A 26,044-nucleotide genomic window follows, 5' to 3' on the forward strand; every position below is an offset into this window, starting at 1 on the left:
CACTAATTTGTTTCCAAACCATTAATTCTTCAAAACTATGAGTGTGTTACATTTTTTTAAAACAAAAATACCTATTTTAAAAAATAATCATTTTAAAAAAAATTATACATTCATTTCAGTTTTCAAAATAATAATAAAAAGTTTAAATTAATATGAATAATAAACTATTTTGAATAATGTTTGATAAGAACAAGCTGCTTCTTTCAAACAAACATAAGCTATTTTTTACTTCTTAAAAATACTTTAAAAATAATCACTACATTATTTTTCAATTTCTAACAAACAAGCCTCATATGCTGGGAACTAAGTTTAAATTAGGTTTGAGTTATTGGATATATAACTTATCCTCTAAAATTTGCCTCAGTTTTTTATTTCACTTCTTACATCTTAGATACATAAAATTCAACAGAGTTTCTATAGTTTTGAAACCATTAAACTTAGTCTCCAGAGTATGGACCAAAACTAAATTGTAAGCTTGTTGATAAGGATAAATTCTTAACAAGTTCAAAATTATAGGAACTTAAAATCAAACCTTAAAAAACAACTAAATTACATATGAAATTTTTTATAAAGATTAAAAATAGATTAAAAACTTTTAAATTGAACAAATTGTTGTGTTCAAAATCAGATCAAACATAACTACTCTTATTTCAACCCAACAAACTTTGGTAGATACTCTAACACTATATTTCCATAACCTGGTAAATCAAGATGAAACTAACTAGATGAATTGGTATACTATAGCCCTTTATGTATAAAATGTCATTGGGATGTAGCTGCCTAAACACATCCAGATTTATAATTGACAAAGAGGAAAATCATACTATTAAAAAAAAAATCGGAATATATATTAAGGGCTGTTGGATAGCCCCCAAAAAGTTTGGTATCCCTGCTGAGTTGAAGGCATCCTTATTGGCTGTTTTGATGAATCTTGGATAAATTTTAATATATATATAGTCCAAAATGCAGAGGCACCAGATTTTTGGGAACACCTTGAGGTTCTATGCCAGCAACACTATTAATGTTTGGTCCCAAAGTTCCACCATCTTTTCTTCTTTTTTGAGTCACTTGAAGGTATATCTGGGTCAATAGGTTTGTTTTTCTTGAAAGCATCTGGATCAATTGGTAAATGATAACAAATAAATAAATATATAAATGCTAACACATGTAATTGATGTAGGGAGTAGTTAGACACAGAATTTGTCAAATATATAAAAATACCAGCCACGTTATTCAAACTATTGGTGAGCTTGTTTAAAAATAATTCATGTTGAATATGAAAAGAATTATATAATTACCTCCTTGAGGATGGATGGAGTTGTAATGCACCTCTGCCCAAAAACTAAGAAAAATCACTGCAATAAAGAAAACATACAATAAGTTTATAATATATGATTGATGGACAGTTGAAAATGGTCGAAAAGTGATCAATACCCATAAATACCAAAGTCATCAATGGTTTACAGATTCATTGATTTATGAGTATAACACAAAATATTGATCAAACAATGCACAAATCCAAGTTTATCCAACAATTTTCTATAATTAGGTTTCTAGATAATAGATAGATAGATACTGATGGTACAGTTTTGTTTATTAGCATCTTGTGAGGACACCAAAGGTAATAAAAGAATGTCAAATTATGGCCAAGGTTCAGAAATATTTCAAGAACAAAGTGATGTGAACAGTTAATTAAGGAAATAAACAAGTTTAATGAGAAAATGAGACCCAAAAAGGAAAAGGAAATTTTAGAAGAGATGGAAGAAAATCTTACCTCCTCTTGGATTCTCAAAATTAGGAAGAATCTCTATGCAACAGGTGTCCTTGAAAGAAGTCACCACAAATATTCTAACACCATACTGGAGAGAAAAAAAGGAAAACAATTTTAGACATATTCAGATATTATTTATTATTGCTATAAACTAAAAATGGCATTATCATTTTTTATCTGAAAGGTAGGAATTGCTAAAGCATCACTATGTTATAAGGCTAAAAATGGTGGAATCATCTAAGGGCAGAAAAATCCAGGTATAATTCAATGCCTGAAAATTTTGAAATGGAGGGATAGCCTTGTTAAAAAAGAAAATTTTGAAAAACTTGTTTGGTCTATGTTCTCCTTTCTAGGAAAAGAGAAACATAAAATAAGTTATGCCAAACACTGCCTAACTGCCACAATTGAAAATATTCCAAGATCAATATGACGATAATTGGTCCATTTTTGTTAAGTAGGCACAACAGTTAGGTTGTCAACAGCCAAATTAATATATACGTTATTTCTAGAAAAATTAGTAGCCACGGGAACAAAATAATTGTTAAGCACGGCGCAAACTACCAAATTTGAAACTTGCAAACCACATGTTGTCAAAATCACTCACTACTAATTCGTTATTTCTCTGTAAGTTTGGCAAAAAAATCTAACAGCAAATGAAAGAGAATGGAACAAATTTAAACAAAGTTCAACAGAAGAAAAATAAGTAGCAAAACTTACCGAATCTGCAGCTGCTTGAAGAGTGACATGATCCCCCCATTCACCACTCCTAATTTCATTGATAGTGAAAGTAAAAGGAGTTACTAGTTAGCTCAAAACAAGTTAATCATATATATCGATCGATAGAAAGAAAGAAAGAGATGGGAGATCAGTTATTACTTAGACATTTTCTCCAAATATTCGCCATATTCCATGGGAACATATCCCTCATAAATCTCTGGATGAGACCTTAGCTGGTTAAAAACACCATTCAGCAATCAGAATCCAATAATATTGTGCAGAAGTATCAAACCAGACATTAAGATTTAGGCAACCATAATAAAGCATAATCCACTAGACTAGAGTAAAAACCTGTTTCACAACTTGTTGTCTCACATTGTTGTGGTGATCAGGTGTGTCAAACAACTGATCAGATAATGCACGGAACTGGAGAGGAATACAAATAAAATTATGATTTGATACCATACCGTAAATATGGAACTAATGATAAAAAACTGATGAATACATGCACATGTTGATAAACAAAAGAATTGGAAGGAATAAATATAAAAAGCAACAAACCTGACAATTACCATCACCTTGTACCGTATGCTCCACAAAGTCATATAACTGCAATCTGTTTGAAAATATAAGTGGCTTAATTTGGCATGTTTATAAGTCAAATAGAAGAAACAAGTTGATGAAATAAATTATTCTTTCAATCAACATAAACCTTAAAAATTACAAATGGGTAAAAAAAGAAAGCACTCAATGCAACCCATATGTTACTATGATTACACTGTACCGGCAATTATTAAATTGGCGGATAATAAAATATGCATCATAACAACCTTTATAGTTTTTCACCAAGGAGGAATAATACCTATCCAGAAGCCTTTGATGATCTGAAGTTGCTTCATCAATTGAAGGAATTTCTCCATTAATTTTTGGAACATGCTACAAAATAGGGTAAAAGAAAACTTTAGGCACCACAGTCCAATCTACAGATCACAGAACAGATCAAAAGAGGCTAAACATACAGGAATTGGAACCATCTGACTCAATTTCCTCCCTATTTCATCATCAAGTGGATAATTGTCAGTTAGCTCCAATGAGCTTTCCTCTGCTTCAGAAGGCCTACAACATAATGAACTAGAAGGTTTTATGTCCCCAATTCCATCGTAGGTATAATCATGACCTGAATATGAAAAAAATGATTGAATTAACCAAATCCATGCAAAATAGATATTTCTAAGCCAAAAATATGCACATTGACGCTTTGACCCTTAAATGATACCTCCTGAACAATACATCATCGATGTGTTATGCCAATCATATGTGGGCTCAGAAGCACGGAACTGTTCTTCTTCATTTGCCTGTGAATATCTTGAACAATCAGCAATATCTACTCGTGAAAATTGTTCTTGAAGAGCTCGTGCAATGATCTCGTCGTTCTCTATTTGGTTACGTTGAGTAGCATAATGGCTATGGAAGTGGTGCCCATTATTATAGACATCACCAGTATTAGGCTGAGTTATGTCACAATAGTATCCAGGGCTATAAGCAGGGTCACAGCCAAAAAGATTAATACCCCACTGCACAACATCTGAATTCTCATACAACTCCATCTCTTAGTATGAAACTTGACTACAAATCTGAAAGTCTTCTACAAGACAACGTTCAAATGATTCCACACCGAGAACAATACAATACAACTGCCAAAATAAGCCGTACATTAACAGATTGACTTTTACCAGTAATTATGGCAATGATATGCTAAATCAAGAGCAAATCATAACATTGAATACAAGCAGACCAGGTACTGCGTGTCCAATTAAACTGAATTATTAAAGATCTAAATTAGAATCATTGATCCAAATATGAGAACTATATCCTAAAAAATAGATTGTGTGTGATTATATCAGTTAATAAAACAAAAACTGCTACCTGTCTGTCTGGTATAATTAATATAAAACTATCAGAATTGTTCGCAACAAAATTGACAAGCAAATTTTACCGTATGCATTATCATGTGCCCTATGGTTGATATGTGATATTAGAAGATTTTTTGCTTTTAAGTGTTTTCGCAACAGCAACAACAACAATCAATCCTCTTCCACTACCTAGGATTTATTACATGGTCAGATCATTGTCGTTAGATTTTATGAAAAAACAAAATTCCACTAAAACCAATTAAGTACAATATGTTCTTAACTTCCTGCACATCAAAGTTTGACAAGTTGAGAATAATGCAGTCACAAACACAACTACCTGCTTTAGCATGACGGGCCAAAGACTACCTTTCAGTTTCAAATACGGGAGTTATAAAAACTTAGCCTAACCTAAGTAATAATATACCTTCTTGCCTCATAAAAAAAAAAAAATGATTTGGCACACAAGGCTCTATCAATATTCTAAGATTTGGGAAGGAATTGGAAATCCATGTTTCTGACTACTCTATCTCCGCAACTACTTTAGCATGAGTCAAACCATAACTGAAATCCATGGCATCCTACAAAATATAAACCTTTTCAATTCACAACAACAAAAGAATAATCCAATCACAACCCTCAAGATTATAGCTTACACCTATCCAAAAGAAATCCAGAAACACTAGAAAGGAAAAAATTTCAATTTGGAACAGAGCTAACTACCAAACCATGCGAAACAAAAAAAAAAACAAAGAAATTAAACAGCACAACCAATTAACCGAACAAAACATCAAAGTAAGAATCACCCCACCTCGGATTCAACACCAACTCAATTCAAGCAATCCTCAAACTTGAAAACAAAAGTGCAGAGACACCCAACAACAACAAGGGGTGGTACGAACTATGCAATAGGCAATAGATGAGGATGAAGAATAGAATATTTATGGTGAGAAAGAAATTGGAAGAAAAAAGGTGCAATTCACGCGTTTATATACAGTTTGCCACGGCTTTAAAGATGGAACACCTTCTGCCACTGCTGCTTCATTGTTTTCGTATTTTGAAGCACTGCGCAGCATTTTTAACGTATTTCTTTAATCCCAAAATTTCGTGAAAATCTAATTTATAAATTTGCTACCCATTTGACCATTTGTCATGATTTAATCATCATTATTAAATTTTGGTAAGGTGGGGAATGGTTGAAATAATTTGTATCAGTGGCCGTTGATTAAGGTTTGAGCTGATGGTTCAGATTGGTTGCCGAATGAAGAAGGTATCAAAGCCAACGTCTCTGATTGGATCGGTATTCTCTCTTTCAAACAATTTAATTCGTATGTACTTAACTTCACTTTTAAAAATTATTAACTATAGTAGAGACTCAAAAATAAAAAATTTAATCTAAAATTTATTTATTTTTCGCATGCTAAATTAATTAAGTTATTGTTGATGGATGGTTTTTAAGAATTTATTATAAAATTATTCTCCCTCACGTCACATGTATTCAATTAGAAAAAAAAACTCACAAAAAATATCAAGTAAATATTATAATATTCTATAAAAAAAATGAAATATTTTTTAAAAAACTATTATGAGTACAATTTAATTTATATTTTTAAAAAACAATCATAAAATTCAAAAAGATTTTATGGACTTATAAGAATATAAATTATTTCATTCCTTTAAAAAATCATAAATATTATATATCTTTACTTTTCTTTATGATTAAATGTATTTTTATATAATATCTTATTTTTCAGCATTAAATGAATAAAGTAAATTTTTAAGCATTATTATTATTTTTCTTATTTTAGTGGCAACTAATTATTATAAAATAATAATAATAATAATAATAATAATAATAATAATAAATATCAAATATTGAATTAACATATGAAAATGAAAGAATAAAAAAATTAATTAAAAAATTAGTAGAAAAGCTCACAAAAAATAAATAAAAAAACATAAATTCCTAGTTCATTTGTCACTCTTAATTAAAAAAGATAGAGGATATGTAAATGTGTCAATCATTTATGATGAATGAATTCTAATATGTTACCATCTAGTTATTTTATTTCTCTTTTTGGTAAAGACGAACATAAGAAATTGAAGTTGTCATTTGCAATTTAAGGTGGTGTTTACATGAACTCATATAATATGCATCTTATAACATTAAAACACAAGTCTTCCATTTTATAAAGTTTAATTTATATATATATATATATTATCAAGTTATATTATTTGCACATAAAAATTTAATTAGAATTTTCTAACACCTTACTTCATTAAATTTTAATTTTTCACTATTAATTTGTTTCCTTCTTGTATATTATTTTCCATAAAATTTATAACTACATTTGTTAACCACAAACTAATCTAGACATGTTGCTGGAATTCAATAATAGTCATCTCATTAAAAAAGCGTTTTAAAATCCAATAAGTCATAACAACATGTGTAAAAGTCAAATCAGAAAAAAAAAACATTTATTGATCAGTCACAAGTAATAATAACAATAATCTAGAAATTAATTGTAAAAAGCAATAACCTAAAACAATATAATAAAATAATTATACTTATAAATGTTTGAAATAAGAAAATTAACCACGGGTAAAAAGATAAGATGGTGCTTCAACAACAATTTTGCAACTAGTCCAAATATAATAGCAATTGATTCTGAAAATTTTCTCTAGTAAAATAACCTATATAATGAATATTAATTAAATGAACATATTTTTTTTATAATATCATAGTTGTAATAAGATATTAATTATGTATTAACTACTTATATATATTATCTTCTATTATCATCTCTAATACTTCAACGTTAAAAACTTTTATTCATAACTAAATAAATAAATATAATAGTTCTCATAACAAATATCATATTGTATGCTTCATTAAAGATTAAGACAAAATTAAGTAATCTCTCGTCTACAATCTTCTTACCTCAACAAAAGTTATTACAAAATTATATACATTTTTTTCCTTAACAAAAAATCACACAATTTCTCATATATATATATATATATATATATATTTCACATAATAAGATTATCAAGGAATTACAACCAAAATCTTAAGACATGATGATTTCTGAAAAACAAGTATTAAGTAGAAAACAGGAAACTAACATTTGATTCATATATGAGTACACAATTACTCACATACAATTAATTAAAGGGACATTACAGTTAATTTAATTAGCACAATAATTTGCTAAAGATACTCAAAAGCTATCTTATACAGATAAAGCACGGTAATATAAATAGCAAGAAATGCAACAATTTTATTTGAAAAAAACTTTAACAACAATTCAATTAACTACAGCACTTCAGCTAAAAAAAATTCTTTTATCTATATATCTTTATGTAAAAGATAAAGCTAATCTTAAAGGAATAATTTTCTTTAGAATTCCCAATCATAATACTATTCACGTAAACAGAAATGAGAGGATTCATATGGATATTGCTGATATGTTCCCCATTGATTTGGGATATTGAAAGTTAGACTATGAGACTTAAACACGCCTCTTAAATGATGTGTCGGTGTTGGACACATGTATCGGACACCGACACTTGTAAGATATTTATAGGACAAGTATATGTGAAATGTCTAATTCAAAAGATTTTTTTTTGGATTTCTGATAATTGTAATACGGTTCTAACACAATTTAGAAAGGAGAAATACATTAATTTTTTAAAAACTCAAATATATTGTACAATCTTTTATTATGATTATAAAAATAAGATATAAATCCTGTTGAACCAGCCATAAGAAATATCTTTTGGCTAAACAAAACTGAAACATACATTGCACATAAATCTTTATTATAAGTTTATATAATTCACAATTATATAATATATAAATCTGTGTCCTCGTGTCTTATATTTTAAAAATTATACGTATCTGTGTTCGTGTCCGTATCATATCAGTGTTCGTATAAGAGAGTCTGTACTACATAGAAGTTGGGATGAAGAATAGGTAAAGAAATATGAGAAAAATAATGTGACTTGTAAGAACTAATGGAGAAAAAAATAAAATAACGTATGTATATAAAATGTCTAACATAACAATTATTATATTCCTAAAAAAGATATACTTTGAAGTTTTATAGGTAGATCCATAATAGATTAGGGATACTCATATAGTAGATTATAGGTGTCTTTTTATTATTATTATTATTATTATTATTATTATTATAAAATAATAATTAAAAATATTAACATTAATAAATAAAATTATTAATAAAAAATAATTTACTAGTAGTTTATTTTACTATTTTCATTTAATTCAAAGAATTTTTTTCACTCCCTTTCTTCCTATGGTCTACTAGAAAGAAAGCATTAAGTAGTAGGCAACTCTATTTCAACATAGTAAAGGTAATAATTACATTTTATTACCAAAAGTAGATGTATTTTTGAAGAGTGGTATGAACAAGTATTTATCCTATTAAATCTGTGCAATTTGACTCGCAAAATTATCGGAACTATAGATGCATCGAATAAAATTTCAATATGCATATTCATAAAAAAAATGTGCGTATAAAAAGATATAGAATTTACAAATGAAGTATTTTACATCCATTAAGTGTAATTTTCACTTTGTCTTGTGGCTTCTCTAAGAGCAGCTAATGTTGATAGCTAGCATATCACAGAAATCCAGCCTCGGCCTTGAAATTCACAATTCTTTTCCTCTTACCTACTTCAATATAGCATCCATAAATATTTCATCAAATAGCTTGATAACCTTGAAGCACCCCTAAGTGGCACAAATAGTTTATACACATTGGTAGGGGAGATGAAGAGTTTTGACACTTTTTTGTGTGACAAAAATAGCATCAACATGAGCTGCTCTTTGTGGCTTCCAAGTATAGCAACAATAAATCATTATTGTCAAAAGAAACTCTGCCTCCAATTCATTGCCTTGGCCAGCATAAAGTTACAACTATCTACATGTTCTTAAAAGTTTTGGCCTCCACATCCTTAACCAATTACAATCTGGTTTTTGATCCATGGTAATTTTCTTGTTCACTGTTTCAGTATCCTGAGAAGCTTCTTCTGAGGCTACAACACTCTTCAAGGGTGGCTGTGGATTAGTACTCACTGAAGACTCCACAACCTGAGTCACCATTTGTAACACTTCACTCATCTTTGGGCGATTCTTTGGGTTTCTGACCAAGCATTTGTTGGCTATTACAGCAAGTTTTTGTGCCGACTTGAAGAGGTGTTTCCTCTCAAGTCTTGGATCCAATATTATCTGAAATTTCCTACCATCTGAAAGGTATGGCCTTATCCATTCCAACATCTTCTGCTCACCCTTGGGGCGATTTCGGTCAATAGGACGCCGGCCAGTAATCAGCTCATAAAGGAAGACACCATAGCTCCATACATCACTCTTTGATGTAAGACGTCCGGTTTGAACATACTCTGGAGCTGCATAACCCATTGTTCCAACTACCTGATGAATAAACCGACCATATGAACATAAGTTGTATGCTGATCCACAAGATTCCAGCTCTATATAGTTTGTTATATATGAACATAAGTTGTATCACTTAGCTTTTAACTACAAAAGGGAAAATGTATTCATCAATGTGATCATGTTAAATATGACAGTAGTCAACAGAAAATAGAGTAATTACTTGAGTAATGTTATATCCACATATAATATCTAACTGATTCTCTGAATACTAAATAAAGCATTTAATGAAAAGATAACAAATGCAGGTTTGAATTGGTGTAGAATGAACTATTAAGTAGGAAAACTAGATGGAAGACGTTGCAGGAGGGTTTATATTACTCATTGGATAAGAAATGAATTCATTTTTTCAACACTTAAAGATTTTTGTCAAAGGGCACCTAGAGAGAGTTTGTGATATCGTTTGGAGATTTCATAATATATAAAATGGGTGCAAACCTCATCTTATGAACCGGTTGAGTTAGACTTAAAGTCCACTTCGTAATAACATCCAGTATTAAATCATGATTCATATGATGACATGACCATTTTTACTCGGCCTTATAAAATTGTTAAAAGGCAATTGATGCATATAGATTGAGATCTCTCTATTCTTAATTTCTTATATACAAAACACCTCTCTTGCTTATTACATCTCTGCATATATGTGAACATCATATTAATATGTGACATATGAGATCAATAAACAAAACCATACCGCTGTTGAGACATGAGTTAACCCATCAGATGGTCCTAATCTTGCTAGCCCAAAGTCTGACAGCTTTGCCTTCCACTGCTCGTCCAAAAGGATATTTGAAGATTTGAAATCTCTGAAAATTATCTAAACAACCCAACACATACAGTCAGCACAGAAACACCAAGCTGCACAACATATATTTAAATAGCAAATTAAATTAAATTTCAAAAGAATTCCAATTTAGCTCTTCCCATCTTCCTTCTATTGGGATGTCTAAATGAGATCAGAACAATTAAGTTTCTAGTTTCTAGACAAGGAAATGAAGGCATCATCTAATTGATTAGTAAAGTTATGATATATTACCTGAAAATCCATTTCCTCATGCAGGTATGTTAAGCCTCGAGCCGCATCTTGGGCTATTTTCAACCTCCTACTCCATGGGAGAGGAGTTTCTGATCGTGATGATAAATGATGTTCCACACTTCTGTTGGGCATATATTCATAAACCAGAAGCCTCTGGATTCCTCTTTCATCATCATCAGCACAGTATCCCACTAGTTTCACCAGATTCGGATGCTCCACAATACCCAGAACATTCACTTCTGTTACCCATTCCTTGTGCCCCTGTAATCCAAAAGTAGCAAACATTTTAATGTAGAGTAAAAGGTACAGAAAAGCAATCAGAAAACCTTACTATACATCAAAAGTTGTTGGAGAAGTAAGGTTTTCAAATGCAATAAAAACTTGAACTGTGGGAAGATAATACTCATTATTAACTTCTAATTGTCTTGAAGCAACTCATGTGAACAGAAGCACCTAAATCTGTGTAACGAGTGCTTGAACAGAAAAATCTATTAGAAAATTAATTAATGGTTCTAAGACATCTCTAGCAATGAATCAACGATTCAAAATGCTTCTTAAGAGGAAAAAGTAAAAGGAAACTCCTTGCCTGAATTCCTCTTCTGCCAAGCTGTTTAACCGCAACTTCAATTTTTGTGGAAGGATCATCTACACTCTTGATCAACCCCTTGTAGACACACCCAAACCCACCCTCTCCAAGCATCACACCGCGACTAAAACTCTTTGTGGCTGTTCTTAGTTCGGGAACAGTAAATACTCTGAGGTTGCTGGGTCTTTGCGACAAACTGGGAAATGCACTTCTCCTAAAGGAGTCTGTGCTGGTGTCTGAGGCATCCATAGAGTTCAATTCAGAACCAGATCTCCTCATCTCAGCCTCAACAAAAGTAGAACTGTTGGACCGACCAGATATCGACTGCAAGCGTTTCGCACCATCCTTCTTCTCTCCAAAGTAGAATGGAAAACACTTCATTGCTACCTCACTTGAACTAGACTGCATTTTCAAAAATATTGAAGAACAAATTAAGAAACGTAGACTCAATGAAAAGTAACATGAAATCTGAATTGAAGATCATACATGATGATTTAGAGTGCTTGGTTTCACATCCTACATATAACTTTTTCACGTTTACTAAGAATAGTGGTTATTTATAGCTTCCACATCCCTGGCATGATTTTCTACTTCCTCAACAATTTTTCAAACGCACTTTCTTTCCTAATTCTTCACCAATTCAGAAAGGAGAAACCCATTTGGAGCCTCACTACTCCATCCCCCTCCCAACAACTCCAATTTCAGTTAACCCAATCAGAAATCGTGTTAACTAATTTTAGCCAACATGATCCACAGAACCAGTCCTATTCTAGAAGTCAATTTTTCAAGTAAGTCAAATTTCAAATCATCAAGTTGACATAGAATTGGTAACAAACCAAAATTTGTTTGGAAAACAAAACTAAGAATGGCATGTGTCTCCAAATTAAAAAGAGGGATTTAAGGAAAATAGAAACCTTTATATACCTTTTAACTCATTTCATTTGGGATCAACTGCAGGCCTTACTTTACAAAAAAAAACAAAAAAACAAAAAACATATCTTGATTCTAAATCTCACCTTAAGTTCAAATAGATATAATTTGATCCCAAAAAGCTTCGGCTTTTCTTACTCAACAAAACCAGAAATCCCTTTTTTCTCTTTTGTGTTTGGCATCCAGGTTCTGACAAGGGAGACCCACTTAAGCCATTGCTTCCAAAAAGAGGAGAACAAAGAGAAAGACTCTGCTCTGCAGGACTTGTAGGGTCAGCTCACCAACCAAATTGGAAGGCAAACTAAGCAAACAACCTCAATTGATACAATTTGATATTTCTTACAGTAGTATTGTTCAAGATCCAAACTTTGTGTGGTGTGAACGTGACTTCCGGATTCGAGAGACCAAGTAATAAAGAGGTGAAGAAAAGAAGAGAAACAAACAGAGCCAGCTTAAGTTGTTGTGTTCTTGGGCGAGCAAGAAGCATAATTGGGTTTGTCAAGTCAAGGTGATACACGCAGCCTTGTCTCTTTTTTCTTTTTGGTGGATTCACACGTATACGTGGAGAGTTACTTCATTTCGAGTAGAAACTTAAAAGGTCGATAGAACAAGTCAATAAGACAAACTTTGCAATTTGAACGTTACACCGCAAAGTTCAATTTGTTTTTATTTCCTTTTTTAACCTTAATAGACTCCAAATAGAAAGCAAGAGGAAGACGGTGTTGCCAAAAGAAAACGCAAAATATGCTTTTATTTCACTAAATTTAGTTTTAGATTTCCAAATATCTTTGTCACTTTAAATTTCAAATATACTGTTGTTTATTTTTTTCAAATACTATGTACATTATTTTTATTTTTCTATAACTACTTGAAAAGACTGAAAATGACGTATTCTAAATTTTAAAAAAAATTAAAATAATTTAAAAAAGACAAAGTACAAGGATGTAAGAGGAAATAGTAAATGTTTTGTATTGTTGTACCAAAGGGATCCCGAAGACCTTCGTGGAGGTTACCGAGAGTTGACCGTTGACTGGGTCAGTAACATGAATTGTGATTTGTGAAGGATAATGAATCAATTGTTTTTGCCTTTACTTGGTTTATAAAAGTGTTCCGTCAAGTTAAGACTTTGTTTTATGTGTTAAGTTGGAGCTTTATATCTGGCCACTTGTATTATAATTTCCAGTTTTAAAGCAAAACGCATACTAAATTTAAGGTTAACAAAGTGCCACTTAATAAAGTGGTTTATATTTTAATGTTGTCTGAAGATACCGGTTACTAAACATTAGTTCCATTTGAATCTATCAGTGTTAAGAATGTTATTTTAGAAATGAAATTAAATTGTGTTCAAAGAGAAATATTTATTTAATGCGTACTCATAATTAATTAAAAATTAATTATTTATAATATCTGTACATTTTAATCAATAATAACTACAATTAGAAGTGAGTCAGTTTTTTTTTTTCTTTTTATCATATTACTTCTAGAATGCTTTGACTAAAATATACTATTATTTGAAGATATTTAATGAAAAATATTTATTTTGAAGAAATTAATACTAAAATGGACTAAAAAATAAAGCATAAGAAAGTGTATGGAAAGTGTTTTAGCTGAAAGGCCAAAACGAAACCATGCAGAGAAAGAGAGAGAGAGAGAATATGGAAAGAATGTACATGCTTGAATCTAGCCACCCATTTCTCTCGGCCATTTCTTCAATCCAAAACCACGTCCTTTCACCTTTCCCTCAAGCTCCACCATTACCAATGACCAAACCTTTCACCTTTCACCTTTCTCTCCTCTCCTTCTTCCTTTCATCCATGCCATGCTTTTCTCCATAGCGTGCTTCCTTCATCCTCCTCCACACTACGCCAATGAGGAACCATGTTTCTTCCCTCTCTTTCCTTCTGCTGTTGATCCCTTTCTTGCCTCCGGTTCAATGCGCCGATAACACTTTTGCACCATCCTTTTACACCGAAGAAATATACAAGGAGCTTGAAAACCTCGCTATTCTGTTAAACAAGGACATTAAAGCAGGTTTAGGTTTCTGCATCAAGGATGTGTGAGTCAGTCCTTTTCTATCATTGCTTCCTCCTATACTCCTCCACGTAACTCATGTTCCTTCTAGTTATTCACCATGTAGTAACCAACCATGCACACATGTTAGATTAACTAACGCGTCCCAATGCCAGAAATCATGGTATGAAAAGAACCTTGTAAATGGGGAGGGTTATTTCTCGCAACCTTGTATGAAAAGAACTGAATCTTGATTCAAACCCATGATCAATAGTGGGTTACTACTACTGCACAGCTTTACTAATACTTAAAGGCTTAACCTCAAAGTTAATGTTTGGTTAATTAAGATAAAAACTGTTGGAGATAAAACAAATAATAAATATGGGTTTGAATGGAGGATTAGTTCCCCTTGTCCCCGCTAAAATCTCACCTGGTAGGCAACCCTGTTGAGGGAAATTCCTTGACACCTAAGGACTTGTTGAGTAGTTATGATTATGGAGTAAGCTTATGCAGTGATTTTTTAGGCGAGTCTCTGCTGGTAAAATCAACATGCCATTTGTGTCTTGCTTGATAGTATTGGAGTTGTCTTTCAATTTTACCACATTTTTTTCACCGAAAGGTACTTATGAAATATGTTCAAATTATAGCATGAGACAACTCTGCCATGTTAATGTTTCAAAAGTTAGCATTGGTTATTGTAAACATTGTATGTGTTGTAGGAATATAAAAAACCGATAGTAAAAAGATATGTAAGATGAATGTTAGGAGTATCTCAGAGGAGATAACGCATCTCTGTTGCGTTGAAGCTTTAGTGATTCCTTGCTAACAGTACTTGTTGGCCTTTCAGGCAAAAAGATTGGGAGGAAGCATTTGATTTTAAAGGAAGGTTGGATTTCGTGGATTCTTGTGTTAAGAAAAGAGGTATCAGCTCTCGTTCGCGTTGTAGTATATATATATATTGAAGTCAACTCTCTCAAAAGCTCAAACCGTTAGGAGAAGCCATACAAATGATTTTACATCTGGCATGCAAAAGTGCATGGGATTTGAAGCATAACAAAGGCTTAAGTCTACCTTATTATACTATTGCTAAAAATCAAGTTTTATAATGGAGACAACAAGGAGAAAACTTGTGTCCTAGCATACTTTTGTATAATTGAGCCATTTGAATTTAAAGGATGAGGAAGTCTATGACATATGATGAAATTTGCTTTGTTCTTTTCATGTCATTTATTTTATGCAAGTGCCTAATGTGATTTGATTGACAGGAGATTTCAGAGATAGAATATGTACTGTGTCTGAAATAAGGTACTACTTCCATGGTTTCCTGGAACATGGGGCAACATCTACCAATTATGTAAAACCTAACAAGAATTGCAACTTGACCTCGTGGGTTTCTGGTTGTGAACCTGGATGGTGTTGTAGTGCTGACAAAAATTATGACCTGAAAAAGGACATAAAGGACATTCCCTTTAGAACCAGTAACTGTCAGCCTTGTTGTGAGGGGTTTTTCTGCCCTCAAGGATTGACTTGCATGATACGTAAGTATGTCATACCTCTTCAATTTTTACCATTACTTGGCAATGTAGGATGAATTTGTGTTAATTATTTAGACAAACAAGTTTTGTTGCTGAAACATCCATCAGATACTCTTTCCTCTATATGTATCTTCACCATTATTGATGAGTTTGTTATTTTGGCCTTCATTTTCCCCCTTAGTTTCAATGTGTAATATATATAAAGATTCAAGTAAAATGACATGGAAATGTGGACACACATATTTAATTAATTAAATCGATAGTTTATAACATTGATGCATAGAAATGTGGGGTTATCTGCCAATGATCCGGAGAATAATCAAATTTTTAAAGGGAAATACCTGTTAACAAAAAAACAATATATATCCTTAAAATGTCAATGAAAAATAAAAGAAAAATGAATTTTAAAATTTGTTGCGACTCTCGGAACTTTTGAATTTTGATTTAGCATACATTACGAAATGATTCCAAACTTGTTTACATGACAGTAGCATAAATTATGAAGATGGTTCCAAGCTTGTTTAAATTGCTTGGATCGATGGAGAAATGATATAATGTTCTATGAAAATATGTACACGAGTGCTGGATGAGAAGCAACCAGAATCAAAAGCAATTTCATGAAAATGAGGTTAATCTAACTAGTATATATACCCAAAGGACCTGTTCTGAATATGCCAAGTCAGTCAAAGAGAAAAATTATCGTAAATTACTACGAACAATGTCTTGGAGTTAGAGTTTCTTAAAAAAAATACTATAATGTTAACATCATTCTAGAATGATCTATATGTCAAAATTTATCATCACAAGGGTCATTGAGTCTTCTTGTTGTGGGTTAGAGTATTGAATCTCTTCAAGATTACAATATGAAACCTGGATTAATTAATTTAGCATACATGTTGATTATATATATACTGTTGCGAAAAAATATTAGAGTATAAGCATATTATGCTTGTAATGTCTAATGGGGTAGATATGTTTTGAACTTTTTGTATAAAGAGAGTATTTCTAAAATGCTCACATGTATACACAAACTTGTATCTTCTTTTCTTAGAGCTTTATTTTGTTAGTGCTAATTAACTTCTATGTTATGAAAAAACCAACTTTGATTTTGTTTAAATTTGGATTATCTTTTCTGAATAAGATCAGTTGCTCAATTATTTTTTTTAACTTTTCTGATTTTCCTCTCTATGAAGCTTGCCCACTAGGTTCTTATTGTCCACTTGCAAAACTGAATAATGATACTGGAATATGTGACCCGTAAGTTCCACATTCTTCATTGTTTTCTAAGCTTTTTCACTAAAAGTGATGTTTTCTAAGCTTCAACACTAAAAATGAATTTTCAGATATAGTTACCAAATACCTCAGGGAGAAACAAATCATACTTGTGGCAGTGCTGACATTTGGTCTGGCGTGGTGAACAATAGTGATATCTTTTGTTCTCCAGGATCATACTGCCCCACTACAACACGTAAAGTTTCTTGTGATAGTGGGTATTGATTTATCCCATGCCTTATTTTGCCCGTTTTAATTTATCTAAATTTCCCTTTTTCTGATACAATCTAAATAAAATTCCATTATTACAAGCTACTAGTTTTCATGCCCATTACAACCAACCTAGTACTGACTATTCATCATTCATACTAATTAGTTTTTTTTCTTCCTAATTTCAGATATTATTGCAGGAAGGGTTCTACTCACCAAAATCGTGAGTTTTTTTGTTGTATATATCATATGTATAATTTATTTGGTTAATTTATGCATCACTATATCATTAAATAAGAGACCATAAAGATACCACAAGTCACAAAGCGACAAAAAATAGAGGGAGAAATTGTAAGACTCAAATGGGATGGATGGATGCTTTGGGGTTATAATACTTGCAGTGCATTGTAAAACTGCATGTTGGATGGTAGAAAGCCCACAAAAGAATAAATTCAATGTGGCATAAAGGAGAATGTTGCATTGGATTATTAGTAGATAAACCAAATCAGATAGGATTAGGAAACAGTGCATTGGAGAGAACATTGAGGTAGTGCTTACTGTAGAAAAGATGGTATAAGCTTGCCTAAATGTTTTAGGGATAGATGGAAAAGACTTGAAAAAGCCTTGGTATAACTAAACCAGAGTAGATTACATGGAAAATAGACCAATTGCTAGGGTTCAGATCGAGAAAAACTTGACAAAACAAAGAAGGAATTAAAGGTTAATTAATTCTCAATATATATGCTTCTCCATATAGTAGCCAACCTCACAATATTTTAACTTTTTTTCCATAATGGGGTGAAAACCTTGTTACAAAGTTGATATGATAAATGGGCTAGATCATGGAAATTATCTGTCAGTAATTGAATTTAACTTTGTCTTATTTTCTTGATCTATTTTGTTTGAGGAATTGAGGGCACTAAATCAAAACCTTAGTCAATATTGTTACTTTCTGCAGAATGCTCCAGCTTGAGTTCCTGCAATCCAAACACAGCAAACCAAAATATGCATGCTTATGGCGCTTTACTTATTGTAAGTAGAATTGGGTATGGTATTGAACAGGGTCATGCTTTGCTCTCTCTCTCTCTCTATTCCATTTTGCTCGTTTGGTTAAGTAGTATGGAAAACTTTCTTGTCATGTTCCTATCAGGGATTTGTTATGGTTTGGATTTTGAGATATTATTCTTGAAGGTCATAGCATTTGTGTTTTATTTTACATACACATTATTGGAGCTTATGGTTGTCTTGTCACACAGTGAAGAAATGCAACATGGTATCAGCACAAAAATGTCCCAAAGTTTACTTCTTTATATTTTGGCATATACTTTGAAATAACATGAAATATTGTCAAATATTTTCCAAGAATCTCTTCTCCCTGTGTCCAGTTTATCATATTTGGTATCTTTTCACCCTGTAGGTTGCATTGAGCACTCTCCTGATCTTCATTTATAATTGTTCTGATCAAGTTCTAGTTACTCGAGAAAGGAGAAAGGCTAAATCAAGAGAAGCTGCTGCTAGACAGGTAAGAGAAACTGTACAGGCAAGGGAACGGTGGAAAATAGCAAAAGATATTGCTAAGAAAGGTAAGGGGGGATTGCATGAGCAATTAACTCGAACCTTTTCTCGAAAAAAATCAGCGAAATCAGATACATTAAAGGTTGGTACCCAAGCTAAACGTGGTATGGGTGATACGTTTTTGCCCTCAGTGCAAAATTCTTCAAGCTATGAGCAACAATCTGAAGATTCAAACGAGCAAAATAAGGCACCTACCAACCTTACTAAAATGTTGAATTCCCTTGAGGATGACCCAAATAGCAATGAAGGATTCAACCTACAAATTGGAGATAAAAATATTAAAAAGCAGATGCCAAAGGGCAAGAATTTACATACACAAAGCCAAATTTTAAGGTATGCTTATGGTCAAATTGAGAAGGAGAAAGCTCAACAAGAGAAAAACAAGAACTTGACTTTCTCCGGAGTTATTTCAATGGCCACTGAAGGTGAGGTTCGAACAAGGCCTGTGATTGAGGTAGCTTTTAAGGATTTAACTCTCACTTTGAAAGGTAAAAGAAAACATCTACTGAGATGTGTGTATGGTAAACTCATGCCGGGTAGAGTTTCTGCTGTGATGGGTCCCTCAGGAGCTGGCAAAACTACATTTCTTTCTGCATTGGCAGGGAAAGCAAGGGGATGCACTATGACAGGCTCAATTCTAATAAATGGAAAGGCCGAATCCATTCATTGTTATCAGAAAATTATTGGTTTTGTACCACAAGATGATATTGTACATGGGAACTTGACAGTGGAAGAAAATCTTCGTTTCAGTGCAAGATGCAGGTTTCTTATTTGACTTGGAGAACTTACTTTGTGGATCTTTTTTTAGTGCTTGAAATATTTTAACTTTGTTACATTACCTCCAATTCACTGCACTTCATTCGAAGGTTAACTAATTTAGCACACTTATTTTGTATGTTTAGCAGTTATATATGATGCATTCCTAATCTCTCATGTTTATTCATGTTTGACTAGTATGCTTTGTTTTGACAATTTGCTTGATACTATTTTAAGTTATTTTTGAATAATGTGCGAGAAATATAACATTGTATCTATATTAACATTAAAAAACTTTACATATTATCAGTATGATATGCTCCCTATTTCCTGCTCTTCCCTCCTTATTTCCATAGGTAACATAATACATACATCTTTCGTCCCTTTATAGTATAGTTCTTTATCAAGTTATCTCTAAAAATTGGTTTCAAGTGTTTGACAAAGTAGCATTTTTTCACAAATCCAAATTACACGAATTTCATTCATAATAGTTTTAAAGGTATGTTGATGGCGGGATATACTTCAAAGGGTGTATGTGTTCTACCTTTTTATTTAAACAGGAAGGATTCATTAAACTAGTTCATTTCTCCCGTGTTAACACCAATCTTGTTTTCTTGTTCTTCTTGTTATGCTAGGACTTGTAATTCTAAAAAGTTGGAATATACATTGTCACTAATAAAATGAGGTAGTAGAGATTTAGAATTGATTTATCATAGTGCATTTCAATACTTCTTACTTTTTTTATGTAGGTGCTAACTTTTAGAATGAACTATGAAGATCATTGAAGATGGAATATTTGCAAATAGAAAAGAATGGATTAAAATTGGTTCAGTTAAACATGCACTAAATGTCTCATTCAAAATGATTGCATTAACTTTTCTCATGAGTTTGTATATCTTTTTGCCTTCTTCTTATTGTTAATTTCATTTAAATGGTTGTTTCTTATTACTGAAGACTATCTGCGGATATGCCAAAACCAGACAAGGTTCTGATTGTTGAAAGAGTAATCGAATCCTTAGGACTCCAGGCAGTGAGGGATTCCCTTGTTGGGACAATAGAGAAGCGAGGTATATCTGGAGGACAACGAAAACGTGTAAATGTAGGGATGGAAATGGTTATGGAGCCATCATTATTAATCTTAGATGAACCTACAACTGGCTTAGACAGTGCATCTTCCACTTTACTGCTTAAAGCACTTCGTCGTGAAGCACTTGAAGGGGTAAATATCTGCATGGTACTTCATCAACCAAGGTAAGATCTTCCTCTCCCATTCTTTTTTTGGGTGAAGTACACATACTGGCAACATGTTAGAAATGGTTTTACAGTAGTGATGATGGTTGCCACTGTTATAATATGAAAGTATTGTATGTATACATTGAAAGTAAAAAAGAAACATGAGATGCCTCCTAGACTCTCCAAGATCTCATACAACCAGACTCATCCAATCATTGATATTTAGAATAAAATATTGAAATTTGAATTTGTTTCTCTTATAAGAAATGAAACAGGGCAATATTGATGTTTTCCTATGACTCCATTGCAGTAAGTATTGTGATAGTTTAAGCAACTTAAACTCACACTACAACTGTGGAGTACTATTGTAGTTGTTAGAAATCTTACAACAACAGTATTGCAGTCGCAATTTAGAACCATTACAATCAATGTATCTAGAAAATAAAAAATGCTCTTTGAATAGTATGCCAACATAGATATCTTACTGTGATTTTGTTGTGATACATACAGCTATACTTTGTTCAGAATGTTTGATGATATAGTCTTTCTAGCCAAAGGTGGTCTTACTGCATATCATGGTCCTGTTAAGAAAGTAGAAGAATACTTTGCTGGCATTGGAATCAACGTACCGGATAGAGTGAATCCTCCCGACCATTTCATTGACATTTTGGAAGGTTTAGTGAAACCAAATGGTACTGTGACCCATGAACAACTTCCTGTTAGATGGATGTTACATAACAGTTACCCAGTACCACCAGATATGCTTCACTTTGCTGATGAAATTGCTGCCGCCTCAACAAATACCACTGATGCAAGTGCAACAACAAAGGGCACAGATGAAGTTGATGATCAATCTTTTGCTGGAGAGTTTTGGGAGGATATGAAGAGTAATGTTCGGATGCGACGAGATCATATAGAGGCAACCTTCTTAAAGATTAAGGACTTGTCTAATCGAAGAACTCCTGGTGTAGCTCGACAATACAGATACTACCTGGGACGGTATGAATTATGAAACCGAAGGGTTTAGTATAGATACAATTTCCCTTAGCGATAACTTACTAGCAAAATGGATTTCTAGATTCTTTTAATCAAGTTTGTCATCTTTGTCTACTATAATAAGAAAAAAATTGAAGTTAGAGTTAATCTTAACATATATATGATATAATTAGAGTGTTTAGAATGAAACTTGAAATCTTAGTTAATCTGTTTGATTAAGTTTAGAGTTCACAGTATATTTGAACAAAGTGAGTTGTTTCTAGTTTTTGTCCCACAACGTTGGTTAATTATTAACTATTTTTCATTCTGTTCAGAATTTGTAAGCAGACACTAAGAGAAGGAAAATCACAAGCAGTTGACTACCTCCTTTTATTAGTTGCTGGTGCTATATTAGGAACTCTTACTAAAGTAAATGACGAAACATTTGGGTCCCTCGGATATACCTATACTGTTATTGCTGTCTGTAAGTTTCAAAACTCCCTACTAAATTTGATTCTTCTTTTTCTTTCTTGGTTAATTGAATTTCTAATTATATATATTCCTGTAAAATTTTTGAATGACTCTAATCATATTAAAACTTCAATTCTTGCTCCTTTAAAAGAAGAGAAAAACTGGTCTATTTTTTATTAAATTACGATTTGTCCCTTCCCTCATTCATTTGGAACATTTGCAGCTTTACTTTGCAAGATTGCAGCTCTCAGATCATTTTCTCTGGATAAATTACAATATTGGAGGGAGAGTGCATCTGGAATCAGCAATCTGGCACATTTTTTGGCCAAAGATTCAATTGATCTTTTCAATACAGTCATAAAACCTGTAGTTTATCTGTCCATGTTCTATTTTTTTAGCAATCCAAGGTCAAGTTTCGCAAGTAATTATGTCATTTTGCTGTGCCTTGTGTACTGTGTAACTGGCATGGCATATGCAATAGCAATTTATTTTGAGCCTGCTCCAGGACAATTGGTACGGATCATATAAACATATACACATTTTCAAATTATTGATAATATAACTGCAGATATGACCTTTTTGTGTTTTCTTATCACTTGTAGTGGTCAGTGCTTCTCCCAGTTGTTATGACTCTCATTGCCAACCAGAAAAAAGACACTCTCTTTATGAAGATCCTTGTAAAGTTGTGCTACCCAAATTGGGCTTTGGAGGCATTTATCATTGCAAATGCTGAAAGGTCTGTTTCATTTAGTGAGTTTATATTCCCTTTCCTTATTGACTTTTTAAGTGAATGCATTCATTCATGCAGATACATTTTTTTTCAGCAATAATAAATAAATAAAATTAAAACTAGAACACACTGCATCACTGTTTTCCAATATTTGTTCCACAAGTTGCACTAGGACAGTCTAACAGAGTAATAACAGCTTCTGCATATACCACCCCAGAACAGGCTTCAACTCCCAGTTTGTATGAACTTGAGAAATCAGTAAATTTTGTGCCTCTGGTTCCACAGTGTTAAGCTCCCTTCTTTTTTTACTGCATCCTGTTTCCCTGCAAAACCACATGCACTGGCATTTCCCATCTTTGACAAGCCTATTAGCTCTGAATTGTGATTGATATCCAAAATCCAAATTGACAGCATGTTCAAATTACAAAATCTAACATACAGAGCATATACAACCTCAACTAGGAAAGCTAGCAGATAAATGATGAAGGTGAATGAAAATGTGTTGCACTAGTTCATCTAGACACGCTTCTTCCCACTTAAAAACTGGTAAGCTACCTAATTGTTCTAAGGCAATGTATGGGCACAAGAACCAAATCAGAGTAGGAGAAATTAATAGCAGGTAGTTTATTTTTCATCCAAGTCGAAGCCTTCAACCAAGCCATATAAAATAATTCCTCCACATCTACCCTCCCTTCTTTAAAAACTACTCTATTTCTATCATCCTATATTCTCCAATGATCCTATATACTCCAAATGGTTGCAATCCACAATTCCTTCCTCACCAGATTTTGCTTTTGAATTATATGAAAAAGATGAAATTGCTCAAAATGGCTCAAAGGGTTATTGCGGATTCCAACCCAACTATCGTATGTGTTCCAAATTGTATATGCTATCTTATAGGTAAGAAACAAATGTTGCACAGTTTCTTCATGTTGGTGGCATAAAGGGCATATTGTACTACTTAGACAAACCCCTCTCCTAATTAAATTCTTCCTTGTGGGCACTTTGCCAAGTATGACCCTTCACACAAGAATTTGAGCATTAGGGAGGGCTTTTGACAGTCCAAAAAGTTTTAATTTTTTTACTGTTTTCATTACTGGCAGTGTTCTGTAATATGGCACAGGCTGACCTGGTTGACTGTCTCATCCTCTTCACCTAACCATCTCCATGTGTCATGGTTTTCCCTATGCAAGAGTACTTCATTTATTTCACTCAGCAGTTCTAATTCTTGTACACTTTCCCATTCAAACCTACTATTTCACTCATCAAGTATCTGTCCAATATCCTACTTTCCCCACGATTCTCCCTTAACTAGTTGAAATAGAATGCAGTTTGGGAAACCTAAGTTTAAAATTAGATTCACCTACCCATTTATCTTCCCAAAATCTGACCAAGTTACCTCATCTTATTTTCCAATATGCAGAGTTATCAATCCAGCTTTCATTTTCTCCTTCTCCACATACTTTGCCTAAGTTTCTCCACCACCAATATACAAATGATAACAAATCTAGATATGTACACACTTTTTGGATGTGTAGGTGTATAAACTCCAATATGGTTCAAAGATGAAATATGATGTTAATCTCCCTTATTTTGTTGTTTACTATGTTTTGAATATTTTTTCATACCAAAATGAGATGAGAATGTGATCTTCAACTAATGTTAACTCAGGAAAAGACTAAACTAATAATATAAATACAAAATTAGACAAACTTGAAAACACAGACCCATTGTAGAGCATACATTGTTCAACAACCTTCTATTCTGACCATATAACTCTTTTGGTTTTCTATTTTTCTTAGGTATACTGGAGTTTGGTTGATAACTCGGTGTAGTTCACTAATGAATAGTGGCTATAATGTGAGAGACTGGCCTATTTGTTTGGTTGCCCTCGTTTTGTACGGTATAATTGCTCGAGTTGTGGCTTTCTTCTGTTTAGTGATCACTCAGAAGAAGTGATTTGGGATATGCTTGTGATCCTAATGTACAAATCAAAGATTTTAAGATGCCATTGCTAGTATATATATGTTATAGCAATTAGGGATAGTTTCCAATTTTTCAGGAGAACACGTGATGCAAGATTTAGTCAAACATTTGAACTTAGCAGTAAGTTGTTTTTAGGTTATATGTTGTTGTAACAATACCTGTTTTTGTGTAAGTATTTTTTTCTCTGTTAGTCATTTGTTCACTTGGACAAATGAGAATTAGTTTGTGCAGAAATGTATAATAGCCAAAGATATTGTCTTAAGCTCGTTAATCCAATTGCTCCTTCAAAAAATAACTACACGTAACTAAACTTGTATGTTTACTAGTGTACATGTTTTTTTTAAATAATTTATATATAATAACAACATATTATATTATAAAGAAAATGAGGTTTGGAGAAGTATTCTGTATGTTTATTACGAGCAACTAACAAAATAATTAAAAACACAAATTAATATTCTTTTACTTTTAAGTTAAATTGGTAATTTTATAATTGGTTTTTCTTAAAGAAAAAACATTGATCACATAAAACATGGTTAATATTTAATTATGATATATAGAAATATGTTGTTTTTTTTTGTTTTTTGAAATTTAATGTAATTTTTTATCAAGTAAAATTTTATTTTATTTTAATATAATATTACCTAGTATTAATATTTAAATATGAATATTTATATATAATATTAAAATTTTAATTTTATTGAACAAAAAATTTTATATATATATATATATATATACTTTCATTAATGAATTATTTTATAATGATTATAGTGGTAACATCATCACAAAAAGTATCTACTTTCCTATAAATTCAACAAGGACATGTATAAAAGATTTTAGTATTTTAAAACGCAACTTTAAACAT

At 32.1% G+C, this 26,044-nt stretch overlaps 3 protein-coding genes across 6 annotated transcripts; 1 reads left to right on the top strand and 2 right to left on the bottom strand.

Moving 5' to 3' along the window:
- Window positions 1-702: 702 nt before the first annotated feature.
- LOC137828819 (OVARIAN TUMOR DOMAIN-containing deubiquitinating enzyme 12-like) lies at window positions 703-5,536 on the bottom strand. Of its 3 annotated transcripts, none has more exons than XM_068635538.1 (11): window positions 5,210-5,536; window positions 3,765-4,182; window positions 3,508-3,665; window positions 3,351-3,424; window positions 3,050-3,104; window positions 2,840-2,914; window positions 2,648-2,721; window positions 2,489-2,537; window positions 1,775-1,859; window positions 1,299-1,355; window positions 703-1,113 (listed from the first exon to the last, which is right to left on the bottom strand). In XM_068635538.1, the coding sequence occupies exons 2-11, from the start codon at window positions 4,093-4,095 to the stop codon at window positions 1,019-1,021; spliced, it is 1,053 nt and encodes a 350-aa protein (XP_068491639.1). In that variant the 5' UTR covers window positions 4,096-4,182; window positions 5,210-5,536; the 3' UTR covers window positions 703-1,018. The 3 variants fall into 3 exon arrangements, with proteins under 3 accessions (XP_068491639.1, XP_068491641.1, XP_068491640.1); XM_068635540.1 differs by having other exon boundaries at window positions 5,423-5,516; XM_068635539.1 differs by having other exon boundaries at window positions 5,394-5,511.
- A 3,350-nt stretch (window positions 5,537-8,886) lies between these two features.
- LOC137828820 (serine/threonine-protein kinase PCRK1-like) lies at window positions 8,887-13,083 on the bottom strand. Of its 2 annotated transcripts, XM_068635542.1 has the most exons (6): window positions 12,770-12,954; window positions 12,513-12,681; window positions 11,497-11,898; window positions 10,911-11,171; window positions 10,569-10,691; window positions 8,887-9,850 (listed from the first exon to the last, which is right to left on the bottom strand). In XM_068635542.1, the coding sequence occupies exons 3-6, from the start codon at window positions 11,875-11,877 to the stop codon at window positions 9,338-9,340; spliced, it is 1,278 nt and encodes a 425-aa protein (XP_068491643.1). In that variant the 5' UTR covers window positions 11,878-11,898; window positions 12,513-12,681; window positions 12,770-12,954; the 3' UTR covers window positions 8,887-9,337. The 2 variants fall into 2 exon arrangements, with proteins under 2 accessions (XP_068491643.1, XP_068491642.1); XM_068635541.1 differs by having other exon boundaries at window positions 12,513-13,083.
- A 1,105-nt stretch (window positions 13,084-14,188) lies between these two features.
- On the top strand, window positions 14,189-25,465 carry LOC137828201 (putative white-brown complex homolog protein 30). Its single transcript, XM_068634672.1, has 14 exons — window positions 14,189-14,482; window positions 15,284-15,357; window positions 15,702-15,974; window positions 17,165-17,228; window positions 17,315-17,461; window positions 17,642-17,676; window positions 18,412-18,485; window positions 18,871-19,790; window positions 20,739-21,035; window positions 21,528-22,016; window positions 22,328-22,476; window positions 22,687-22,976; window positions 23,066-23,199; window positions 24,996-25,465. The coding sequence occupies exons 1-14, from the start codon at window positions 14,295-14,297 to the stop codon at window positions 25,150-25,152; spliced, it is 3,291 nt and encodes a 1,096-aa protein (XP_068490773.1). The 5' UTR covers window positions 14,189-14,294; the 3' UTR covers window positions 25,153-25,465.
- The last annotated feature ends 579 nt before the right edge of the window (window positions 25,466-26,044 follow it).

The sequence above is a fragment of the Phaseolus vulgaris genome, chromosome 7, assembly GCF_000499845.2.
Source record: "Phaseolus vulgaris cultivar G19833 chromosome 7, P. vulgaris v2.0, whole genome shotgun sequence".
In the NCBI taxonomy this organism is placed as follows: Eukaryota; Viridiplantae; Streptophyta; class Magnoliopsida; order Fabales; family Fabaceae; genus Phaseolus; species Phaseolus vulgaris.

Coding starts and splice junctions, on each gene's coding strand:
- LOC137828819 (XM_068635538.1), bottom strand. CDS start 4,095: ATGGAGTTGTATGAGAATTCAGATGTTGTGCAGTGGGGTATTAATCTT. Junction 3,105..3,350: donor CATCAAAGGCTTCTGGATAG/GTATTATTCCTC, acceptor ATTTTCAAACAG/ATTGCAGTTATATGACTTTG. Junction 2,722..2,839: donor GACAACAAGTTGTGAAACAG/GTTTTTACTCTA, acceptor GTTTTTAACCAG/CTAAGGTCTCATCCAGAGAT.
- LOC137828201 (XM_068634672.1), top strand. CDS start 14,295: ATGAGGAACCATGTTTCTTCCCTCTCTTTCCTTCTGCTGTTGATCCCT. Junction 19,791..20,738: donor CGTTTCAGTGCAAGATGCAG/GTTTCTTATTTG, acceptor TTATTACTGAAG/ACTATCTGCGGATATGCCAA. Junction 22,017..22,327: donor TACAGATACTACCTGGGACG/GTATGAATTATG, acceptor CATTCTGTTCAG/AATTTGTAAGCAGACACTAA.
- LOC137828820 (XM_068635541.1), bottom strand. CDS start 11,877: ATGAAGTGTTTTCCATTCTACTTTGGAGAGAAGAAGGATGGTGCGAAA. Junction 10,692..10,910: donor ATGAGGAAATGGATTTTCAG/GTAATATATCAT, acceptor TGGGTTGTTTAG/ATAATTTTCAGAGATTTCAA. Junction 9,851..10,568: donor TAACTCATGTCTCAACAGCG/GTATGGTTTTGT, acceptor TTTATTCATCAG/GTAGTTGGAACAATGGGTTA.